We start from the raw sequence: 11,509 nt of genomic DNA, 5'->3' as shown, positions 1-11,509 counted from the left end.
ATCTTTCAGAGATAAATTGTATCAAAGTAGATTCCAAATTTATCTTACAGCTCACAGTATTGTATATGAAAGCTACTAAGGTAAATATATGTAATATACCATATGAATACGTCATACTGTAGTATCTAGGATTGATTGAATACACCCAAGGCACACAATTATTTAGGTACAGATGGTAGATTTTAAAGTGGATTTTCAGTGTGTATGTTACAGTTTGGAGTGCTGTGGATTGATAGATTCAAACAAATTGATGAAAGGTACTGGGAGCATGCAAGCACCTAAGCCCTGACCAGATGGTGCGTTGTTGAAGTGATTGTTGTGTGTAATGTTGATGTTAGTAGTTCCCTAGAGTGCTCTTCACAACTGATGACAGTTCACAGCATGTAATGGAACATGTGCAAGACTGGATTATCGCTCATGCTCAACTAGGGGATTTAAAGTTTTGGGGTTCAGCTATTAAATGATTGTTATTCTTTTACCAGATTATGTGGAATTTTGAGCGTGTGTTATTTGATGAATCTTATGACTACTTTTATGACAGCATTTTGATTTCATAGTATCGTCACTATTTTAGTTATGAATTTCAAGATTCTAATCAAGAGCAGTTAAATTATAGCTACATAAATCTTTCCTTTATCAAAGGAATTCGCTTTGTACAAGGGAAAATTGCACAGTGGCTGTGATTAAAAAATTAGAGTCTTCATCAAATGATACATGTTATGTCTGGAAATCTCAGTGATTTGGTTTGATGATACAAAAATGTTAAAAGGGTTATTATTATAGGTCATTGACCTGAAACCTTAACTGACATAGCTGCAAAACTGTTCTTACACATGCATCCCTTATAGTCTACTGTCAATGATAAATGTACATTCAATACATGTTTGAAATTATCTTCTTCATTCCAGGCGTGTGTTCTCCACCTGTCTGTCGATGATGATGCGGCTGGAAGAGGAACTCTCGCGTGGGTGGAAGATGCAGACAGTGCGGATGCTGTGACTCATCCTCTCGAGGTTGTCATGGCGATGTCAGAATGACGTTAATTAATTGTCTATAAGCCCACGCTTGATATGAAGAGGGTTCATTCAAGGCCGGTACGAACAAGCCAATAGGAGAGGCCGGTTTTTCCTCCGCATTCGGTAATGAAATTGTCCACTCTGCCCTCAGAAGACATCACCAATACTAAGCAAGTTTATCCGCCATTTATAGCAGAATGCAGCGGCGGTAGATTTTTGCAAGGAATTCTTCGAGAAAATATTCCCGATGCAAGGTGTGGCTTGGAACCTTGATAAGGAGGATGGCAGAAGGAGATAGAAGAATGGACTGTACCACTAATGTGAGGGGAGACTAAGAGTAAAACCAGGAGGAGCACAAAGAGGGAGCTGGTTGCAGTTGGGTGATACAGTTGGGTTCGTAAGGAGGGCGTTATCTGGTGGAAGATGCCGGGGCTGGTGGTGTTTAATCGGCGTTGGTCGGTAGGATCAGATGACCTGGTGGTGCCTGGGCTCATTCTACTGCTGCTACATCTGGTGTGGTGAGTAACATAGCGTACACATTATGTCTGTTTTGTGCCTCCATGGAAAATGGAGGTATTGTTTTTGATGTGTCAGTGTGTGTGTCTGTCTGTGTGTTTTTCTAGATCAGATATTTGTGGTCACCATAACTTAAAAACCTCTAAATGGATTGTATGATATCTGATATGTGGCTACATGTAGGAAAGACAAACTTTAAGGTCAAGGTTGATTTTGGGCCCCCTGCTGTGTAACCTTGGTACTGCAACAAAACTTCTGGTACTATTTGTATCTCCATTTGTATTGTATCTTTCATGTTTATGTATCATTCTTTTAAATTTATAGTTACAAATTTGCCCTTTATTTGTAATGATCCTGTCATGATGTTCACCCCCCCCCTGACAAACGCAGGTTTTCTGTCAGAAACCTATCGTACAATGGATATGACAGGCCCCGAGGAAAAGCTATACTATTGAAGCTTACCAGGCCTCTTATCTGTAACCTTGTCATAATGTTCCACAACCCCTGACAAATACAGGCTAGGTTTGCTATGACATTTTTAAAGCTATCGTCAGGCTTGAAGAACCATGATTATATATTATTATTATGTACATTTGAAGCTACATGTATTTACTGGGCCTCATATTTGTAACCCTGTCATGATATTCCGTAGTCCCTGACAAATAGTTATACAGGTTAGGTTTGCTGGGATTGTCAGGCTCAGAGGAAAAACCATATCATACTTATCTATTGAAGCTATTTACTGGGCCTCCTATTTGTAACCTCGTCATGATGTTCCGTAACCCCTGACAAGCACAGCCCTTCCTTATTGGATCAGGGCTCAGCACAGGATCCGTCTCCCAATCCCTGCCATCATAATGGGATTATAACGTGAGTGGAAACATGAATTTGTACTTGGGTAGCGGGACGATAGCAGAGGTGACTTTGCAGTTCTGTTGAAATGTTGCCGCAAGGGATGGATTTTCAGAATGTATCTTCTCGTAGTATAAAATCTTGCTGTAAAGCCAGATTTGAGTTGATGACATAAAAGTTGCGCCCAATACAGTAACTGTTACAAAAGTGTAAAATACCTCAGCAAAGCAGGAGTTTTATTGACAATATGTATTGATTATGATTTTAAAGAAATTGGTATAATCAGTATGTTTTTGTGACATGCATTTTACCACACATAGTAAGCTGATGTCCATAATTATATTCAATAATCAGCTCATTGGAATAGATTTTGCAATACATTTGAAAGATTCCGCTAATCAAAATGTAGAACCTGTCAATTCTTTTTCACTTAACTATAGTTTGTCGCCTTATCTAGTGTCACTAACTTTTGCTCCTGAGTGCTAGCTTTTTTACGGACAGATATCCATATTATGTGTACTGACTCCCTCCAGTTTAGCTCTATTATCCGTTGAACCAACCTGACCTCGTTTCTTCCCACCATTATAAATAGAAAAGACCTGAGGGTTTGTTCAGCAACAAAGGTGCCTTATGTACAAAGCAGAAATGGAACTCTCCCAGAAGGAATATTTAGACGATGCTCTGCCCTCTCCCCTGTAATTCACACCCAAAATTGGCCCACTTTTCTTTGGGCTTCTGGTGTTGTGTGAGATGCATAATTATGCTATGATTCCAATTCTATTTTATATTCTATTTTATGTATTACATGGATAATACATGTACAATGTATCATGATCTGTAAATTTGTTTACTTCTGCAATCAATTATGTTTTTATTTGGTGGAAAGATACAACATGAGGTTTTTGCAGTATTTAGACTTGTGCAGTTGAAATAATTCTATTGTACAGTTATGATAAGTACATTGGAAATGCATGTTAATTTTTGTAAAACCACAAAAATATAGCCACTGCAAAAGGTGCAAGATTTACAGTAAGATGCAGCAAACCCTGTAAGATGTTTCCTGAACCAGGCTTAGGATACTTGAAGAGATGTAGAGATAGTAGACTTCAGTGTAAGAGGTTGGGGAAATATTGACAGAAAGGCGAGATGTTATCATGGTACATGAATGTGCAATGACCTGGTCCTTGTCCAGATGTACATGAATTGTGTACAGGTCAAAGCTGAAAATCATTAGGTTCACATATATGTTGATGGTTAGCATCAGTGGTACCGATGGTTATGGTATTCACAGTCATATTTTTCTAAAAAAAAAGGGAAAGAATCATGTTAATTTCCACAATGAACAACAACACATATATTTATGAACAACAAAATGTGAAATTATCCTATAGTGTCAAGTGAATTCAAATTGTTGAAAGACATTATGCTAATCAGTTTTTGCAGAGCAAAATGTTTTTTTGGATTCTTTTAGGTAAAGATTCTAATTTTTCTTTGAAAGATCCTGTCAGCTTTTTCTTAATCTCTACCTTGAGAACCTGCTGTCCATGAAATCAAGTTTAATGCCGGTATGTATACCTCAGCTTTTGTCAGTAAAAGAACTGCAGTCTTTAATTGCAAGTGACTGCAAGTCCCACTTATTTATGACTGAAGTTGACCTAATTTTTCCTCCTCTTGTCCCAAAAGAGAAAATCCCTAAGGTTACCTCAGGTCATGTGAGACACACAACACACACAGTCATTGTGTTAGTCCTGTGGTCTGAAAGGTCAAAGAGCATGCTTTAAGTAGTTACATGTAGCATAAAGGGACGAAACTGCTACTAACAGATTAGGATACTAACCCCTTGTGTTGCCCTCTAAAATCTCACATGATGTCGAATTACAGTCAAATCTGTGACCACCTCTACGCAAGGCCACCAATGGCCAATATGACTTCTTTTACAGTCCCTTGACACAAGCATGAAGAATCCTGTCAATAGTGACCACCTGTTCACATAGACCAGATTTTATCAGTCCCCTGAGTGGTCTTCTTGTCCACTCTGAACTTGAAAAATACATAACTACGTACTACCGGTATCTACTGTAAAATGTTTTGAGATTGCAGCCTAAGCAGTCACAGTCACTGACAGTGGTAAATTTTAGCAATATTTCATATAACAAAATGGCTAAATATTTTTAGAAATCAAACAATTGAGGTAGCAGCTTCATATATTTTCCTATTGTACTATTTGTAGAGAATTATGTCTAAAAAGTTATTCAAATCATTTTTCCTCCTTTCCTATTCCAATGATTACCGATAAAACTAGGAAATTGAGTATTATGGATGAAGCCTAGCATGTGTTTTGTATACCGATTACTCACGATGAGGATCGATACACGATCCTTTACAGCACAAATGAGTTGAAGAACCATTTGTACAGCAGGAATCAATGCCTGCCTGCTGTGTGATAGACCTTGTCCTGTTAATGAGCCAGAGATTGGCAGAATTTACAATGGAACCATGCTTGCCTTTCGTGGCTCAAAATTGAAATGCATGACCACCTGCACTAGAATTGGAGTTGTGCAGGTATTTTTTATGTCTACATGTACATGTACATGTACCTGCACCTAACCAGCACGATCTTTGTACTGTATACACAAGTGTTTGAGGGTTTTTCGTTTTGATTGTCATGATGTATTGAAAAACCTCTTGTAAAATAATTAGATGATGAATTGAAATTTTATCTTACGTTACGACATGTACATTGTCATATCAGTTTGATTCATTTTATGATTAGTACTGCCCTTATTGTTTCAAAGTCCAGCAGTACAGTGGTATGGTTTGTCTGGGGCAGGTACATTTTTGTACGCAGAAAGAAAATTTTCGAGTCCTGTATACATGTTTGTATCAAAATAATTATAATCAAAATCGTAAATTCCATCCCACCTGGAATCTTTTATATGCTGTAACAGTTACAGTACTGTATTGGAACATGCAGTCATCTGTGATGATAAACATTTGTATGAAGAGAGTGTTACCATTAGTTCTACTTCTAGTGCACTCAATGGCTCATTGGACAATTTTGGTTGAGCACTCAGCTGTTCTTTAGTGCTGTATTAGGTCAACCAACCAATAAACTCACCAACCAATTGCAACCAACCAATATACATGAAAATTCTCGAATGTAAGTTGCAACCTTTTTTTTGTTATCCTCCAAGCAGGGATTTTTAACAGTACTACCGCCGACCCCCCCACCCCCTGATCTACACTTCTGCTTGGAGAATACGTTTTTTATGTTGTTTGAATCGAAAATGGTATATTCTAAAGATGAACTTCTCCATGATAGGTCAAGTTTAAATCAAATTGTAATGTAAGCAGGTCAGGTTGAAAATGGTAATGTCACCATCCATCTTTCGGTATTGATTTCTGGTATTCTTGCTTCGCTGGCTCTCTAAAAAGACTTATATTTTCTCATCATTCTTTCATTTCCGCATGATTATATTTCTGCCTTGCATCATGTCACGCTCATTAGTGAAGGTCAGGACTCTGTGCCAGGAAATAACATTGATTTTATGTCCATTTATAGTCGGTTATACATTCTAATGAGTACCGATGCAGACTTTGCTTTTAATATTTTGTATGACATGTCTTGATTAATTACAGTTAATCGATTATGAAAATAAGGTCTTGATTAACATAATACTGTATGTGTTTAGTGACTAGAATATGGAAAATATATAACTGCCAGACCAAAAACAATACCTTCACACACGGAGGTGAAAACTATTTCAAAACCCAGTCTAGATCTTTGAGAAACAACTGCTAGACGTAAGTGCTGTTAAAAGGTAAAGCCGTCTAACCTCAGACTGAGGACAAAGCATGATGCTGATACACGATAAAACGGTTTGACAGCATATTTTCTCTCTAAGTCTAATTTGATGGGCAAGATAACATACTCTTGTTTCGGCTTGAACTGTAAAACAACAAAATCAATGAATCTGATAAGACTTTTACAGCACGAAGCAACCATCAATAAATAAGGACAGTCTACGTCCAACAGACAGCCATAAACTGGCCATAGCTAGCCGTAGCAAAAATCCCCCTTCGATCTTTGTCCAGCTACAGTATTATTGTGTCGGAGAGATTGTGGGATTGCACTAATACTAGTAATAGCTAACAAAAAAAAGATCCTGCTTCGTCCTCAGTCTGAAGTTCGACCTTTTTACATTTTTTTTACGACCAACAGGTCTAGACACCCATAAATTGGCCATCGCTAGCTGTAGCGAAAATCACACCCTTTGTCCTGCTGCGTGTGTCAGAGAGATTGTGGGATTGCACTTCAATAACTAGCAAAAAACGATCATACTTTGTCCTCAGTCTGAGTTTCGACTGTTTTACATTTTTTTAACGTCCAACAGATCTAGATGCCATAAATTGCAATCGCTAACCAAAAATCACACCCTTTGTCTCAGTGCGTGTGTCGGAGAGATTGTGGTATTGCACTCAATAGCTAACAAAAAAAGATCATGCTTTATCCTCAGTCTGAGGTTCCACTGTTTTACTTTTTTTTACGTCCAACAGATCTAGACGCCATAAATTGGCCATCGCTAACCGTAGCAAAAATCACACCCTTTGTCCGGCCGCGTGTGTCGGAGAGATTGCGAGATTGATGTGGCGCCATAAGAAATTTAGGAGTGTAGATTAGAGTACCATTGAGAAGTAATGATTGTCTCCACACAGAATCACAGCACTGATCAATAGGGAAGGGCGGCGTGAAGATATCGATCCAGTTCCACAAGGAACCATGGGAGTGATACATTGCCTATGAAAGCCGGAGACAGAGTGTGATTTGTCACAGTTTCCAAGCAGACACACTACCAAAAATGCAATTTCTTGTATTCTAGTTTTTTCTTACATACAGAAAAATATTACTTCATGCAAGCAAATTTTTCTGTATTCAAGAAAAAGGTTTTGTCCACGAATTAAGCAATTTTTTACTTACTGAGCTTTTTCTTGTAGTAAGAAAATCTTTCTTATAAAAATGACCTTGGTTACTGCCGAAAGGAATTCTTGCAGTAAGATTTTTTTTCTATGTATATTCTTGATTCAGACACATGGATCTGAGGTTCTTATACTAAGAATTAATTTCTCACTTAAAGGCTGGTATTCTTGACCAAAACTTTACTGCCTAGAAATGGTTTCTTACTGCTAGCTTTTATGTTCTTACAAAAAGAATGCATTTCTCTTCTTAAGACCAAAATTCTTGATAGCAAGAACTACTTTCTTATTTCTAAGATTTAGGTTCTTATACCAACACGTTTTTTCTTACTTCAAGACCAAAATTCTTACAGCCAAGAAATCTTTTCTTCTTTTCAAGTTTTTTGTTCTTATAACAAGAATGCATTTCTCTACTTAAGACCTGCAATCTTAATACCTAGAACTGCTTTCTTATTTTCAAGATTTAGGTTCTTACACTGAGAATATTTTCCTCACTTCAAGACCAAACATGCTTATCGCTGAGAAATGTTTTCTTACATCAAGATTTATCTTCTTACATCAAGAATCCTTTTCTCGCTTCAGGGGCAAAAATTGTTATCGCCTAGAAATACTTTCTTACCTCTAGAGCTGATCTTCTTATACAAAGAATATTTTTCTCACCTCAAGAACATAATTCTTGCTGCCTAGAAAATACTTTCTTACTTCTAAGATTGATCTTCTTACAATAAGCATACTTTTCTTGCATCAAGAGCAAAGATTGTTTATTGCCAAGAAATGTTTTCTTACTTCTAAGATTAATCTTCTTACATCAAGAGCACAATTCTTGCTACCAAGAAATGTTTGCTTACTTCTAAGATTAATATTCTTACACCAAGAATATGTTTTCTTATATCAAGAGCACAATTCTTGCTACCAAGAAATGTTTGCTTACTTCTAAGATTAATATTCTTACACCAATAATACTTTTCTTATATCAAGAGCAGAATTCTTGCTACCAAGAAATGTTTTCTTACTTCTATAATTGATCTTCTTACAACAAGAATGCTTTTCTTACATCAAGAGCAGAATTCTTGCTACCAAGAAATGTATTCTTACTTCAAAGATTAATATTCTTACACCAAGAATATTTTTCTTACATCAAGAGCACAATTCTTGCTGCCAAGAAATGTTTGCTTACTTCTAAGATTAATCTTCTTACAACAAGAATACTTTTCTTATATCAAGAGCACAATTCTTGGTACCAAGAATTTTTTTCTTACTTCTAAGATTAATATTCTTACACCAAGAATACTTTTCTTACATCCAGAGCACAATTCTTGCTGTCAATAAATGTTTGCTTACTTTTAAGATTAATCTTCTTACAACAAGAATACTTTTCTTATATCAAGAGCACAATTCTTGGTGCCAAGAATTTTTTTCTTACTTCTAAGATTAATATTCTTACACCAAGAATACTTTTCTTCCACCAAGAGCACAATTCTTGCTGTCAAGAAATATTTGCTTACTTCTAAGATTAATCTTCTTACAACAAGAATGCTTTTCTTACTTCAAGAACACAATTCTTGCTACCAAGAAATGTTTTCTTACTCTTAAGACTGATGTTCTTACAATAAGAATCTCACTCCAAGAGTTACAGTTAAAATGACATGTTGATGGCTTAATATTTCTGTAAATTGTAGAGTCTGGTATAAAAAAAATGACATTGGCAAAGCTTTTGAGTGTAATATTTCAAAAATAATAGGTATTATAATAATATACATTATATACAATATCGTTGTACAAATACCAAAACTAATTTTGATACAAAGCCTACTGAAACTGAAAGGACATAAAGATTACAAACTGCTATGTAATTAACATGCTATATGATTTATTACATATGATATATTTCATAATATATAATTCTTTATCGTCTTGGAAGGTGGTGTAGAGCAGCCTCATCTGACTTGGCAGTGTTAACAGATGATCATCTTCGACTATGGAAACCAAACCCTTCAAGCCCATTTCTGTTGACATATTGGCATTCCCATTGGCATCTTCCAACATCTGGGGGAAAAATGAAGACTATGTTATTCATTTTTACTTTCTGAGTTGAGCTAACTAACTTCCAGCTTCTAGATGTGAAAGTTCGAATTGAATTGATTCCTTCACAAAACACATCATATGTTTTATCATTCTTTAACCTATCCATATGTTTTCCAGAAACAATACGTTTAAAATAGTCCATCCCTCAGAGGTGGAATGTAATCTTCCAATGTGTGCGGATCGCTTTTTGATTAAAACCTATTAATTCATCGGCCAAAAAGATGTTTTGAGTTGGACCCAAAGAGGCTATACTTATCATTATCTCTAATGCTTGATGCTTTTGACGATTAAACCATCCAGGGGCCCTTTGACCTTTTTTTTTCATATGATAAATAAAGTTGAGCTGATTTTCATACAGTCGGGTGGGGAGGGGGGCACTTACCTTTTCCATTATAACTGCTATCCAGTGTTTCCGTGCAAAATTTGGCATCTGCTGCAGGCTCAGACCATGATCCCCATCTTGTATATGTTCCCTTGTACCTGGGTTTTGACTTTGAAACCGACTTGAGTCTTCAATTAATACAAAATAGAACTAGAAGTGAACAGCACTTGAAGGCATGAACTTCTCAGAGCTTTGGCCCTGCTGTCAACTGCCTGTGGCATTTGAAACCACCAATCAGGAGTTAGGAAAAGATCACATGGCAAGTGTTGCCATTGGTCAAAATTTTATGCAGATATTTGCCAGAACAATCAAGATTTTTAAAGAAAATTTAACTTGGCTTCTATTTCTTGCAATAGCCTCATCTTAGCCAGGAAACAACCATTATATTATACGAGTTCAAGTAAGAATTTCAAAGTATTTCTTGTATTTCTTAAAGTATTATTATCAAGAAAAACAAGAAATGCATTCCTCAAAGTTTCTTGATACGAAAATCAAGAACATTCAAGAATATTATTCTAGTTATGACTCGAACTTTGTCTTCTAGTTTAAATATCTTGAAAATTCTTGTTTTCCTAAGCAGGATACCCCAAGAAAGGCAAGAAGAAAATTCTTCTATTTTCTTAAACATCCCAAGAAAAGCAAGAATTTTTTTCTCAAAGGTTCTTGATACAAAAATCAAGAACATTCAAGAATATTATTCTAGTTATGACTCAAACTTTGTCTTCTAGCTTAAATATCTTGAAAATTCTTGTTTTTCTAAGCAGGATACCTCAAGAAAGGCAAGAAGAAAATTCTTCTATTTTCTTAAACATCCCAAGAAAATCAAGAATTTCTTTCTCAAGGTTTCTTGATACGAAAATAAAGAACACTCAAGAATAAAATTCTAGTTGTTGCTTGTTTTCATGATCTTGAATTCTTGTTTTTTCTTACTACCAGAAAAAGAAGATAGGGGAGAAAAAAATTCTTGTATTTTCTTACACATGGCAAGAAATAGATTCTCCATACAAGAAAAACAAGAACTTTTAACTTCAATTTCTAGAAAATTCTTATGAGAGAAAATCCTTTCTAGAAATTATTTCTTTATCTAAGAAAAATAAGAAAATGTTTCTTGTTGTGAGAATTTACAAGACAAGATTCTTGGAATGGTCCCTTGTGCTTTTCTTATTTATTCTTATCATTTTCATGGAAGTTCTTCATTCAAGAAAATTTGTCCACGAATTAAGTAAAAACAAGAAAACTAGAAAAAACAAGAAAAATCATTTTTGGTAGTGCAGGCATAAATTGCAAGACATATGAAATGTAATAAGATATTTTCTTTGATATCATCAGTAATCTATCTTAAGATCGTAAACTTTTAAGGTAGGAACCAAGGATCAAATTCTACTTAGTATTCTCTCATGTGGAGTTACAGCTATTTATTTTAATGCCATTGATGAATGATATAGCTAGCATTCAAAACATAATTCAGAAACTTTGCTTTTAAAACATTTTGCCACATCATCAGTTAGCCTCTTGTGCAGACCTTGAGAAGAAGAGGGGGGGCACTAACTTGCATTATTCAATATGGGCTAGGTTCTCAATGCTGCATACTTATCAGTAATATGACATCATTATAAACAAAGTGAGGACTCTTTCTTATTACTTGTTTTATTTCTATTTTACAAATTAAACGGTTCGAGTCCTT

The 11,509-nt window shown here is 35.7% G+C and overlaps 1 protein-coding gene across 4 annotated transcripts in view; it reads left to right on the top strand.

The window, feature by feature from the left end:
* The first annotated feature begins 901 nt into the window (after positions 1-901).
* LOC136421915 (diacylglycerol lipase-alpha-like) overlaps positions 902-11,509 on the top strand; it is a 37,332-nt gene continuing 26,724 nt past the window's right edge. For 2 of the 4 annotated variants that reach the window (XM_066409487.1, XM_066409491.1), the window contains exon 1: positions 902-1,534. In XM_066409487.1, coding sequence (XP_066265584.1) covers positions 1,440-1,534 — 95 coding nt within the window. In that variant the 5' untranslated portion in view covers positions 902-1,439. The remainder of the gene's footprint in view (positions 1,535-11,509) is intronic. The other 2 variants (XM_066409489.1, XM_066409488.1) reach the window with 1 other exon arrangement.

Source organism: Branchiostoma lanceolatum, chromosome 16, assembly GCF_035083965.1.
Source record: "Branchiostoma lanceolatum isolate klBraLanc5 chromosome 16, klBraLanc5.hap2, whole genome shotgun sequence".
Taxonomy (NCBI): Eukaryota; Metazoa; Chordata; class Leptocardii; order Amphioxiformes; family Branchiostomatidae; genus Branchiostoma; species Branchiostoma lanceolatum.
The sequence above is the reverse complement of the archived record's forward strand: the minus strand, read 5'-3'. Positions and strand labels throughout refer to the sequence as shown.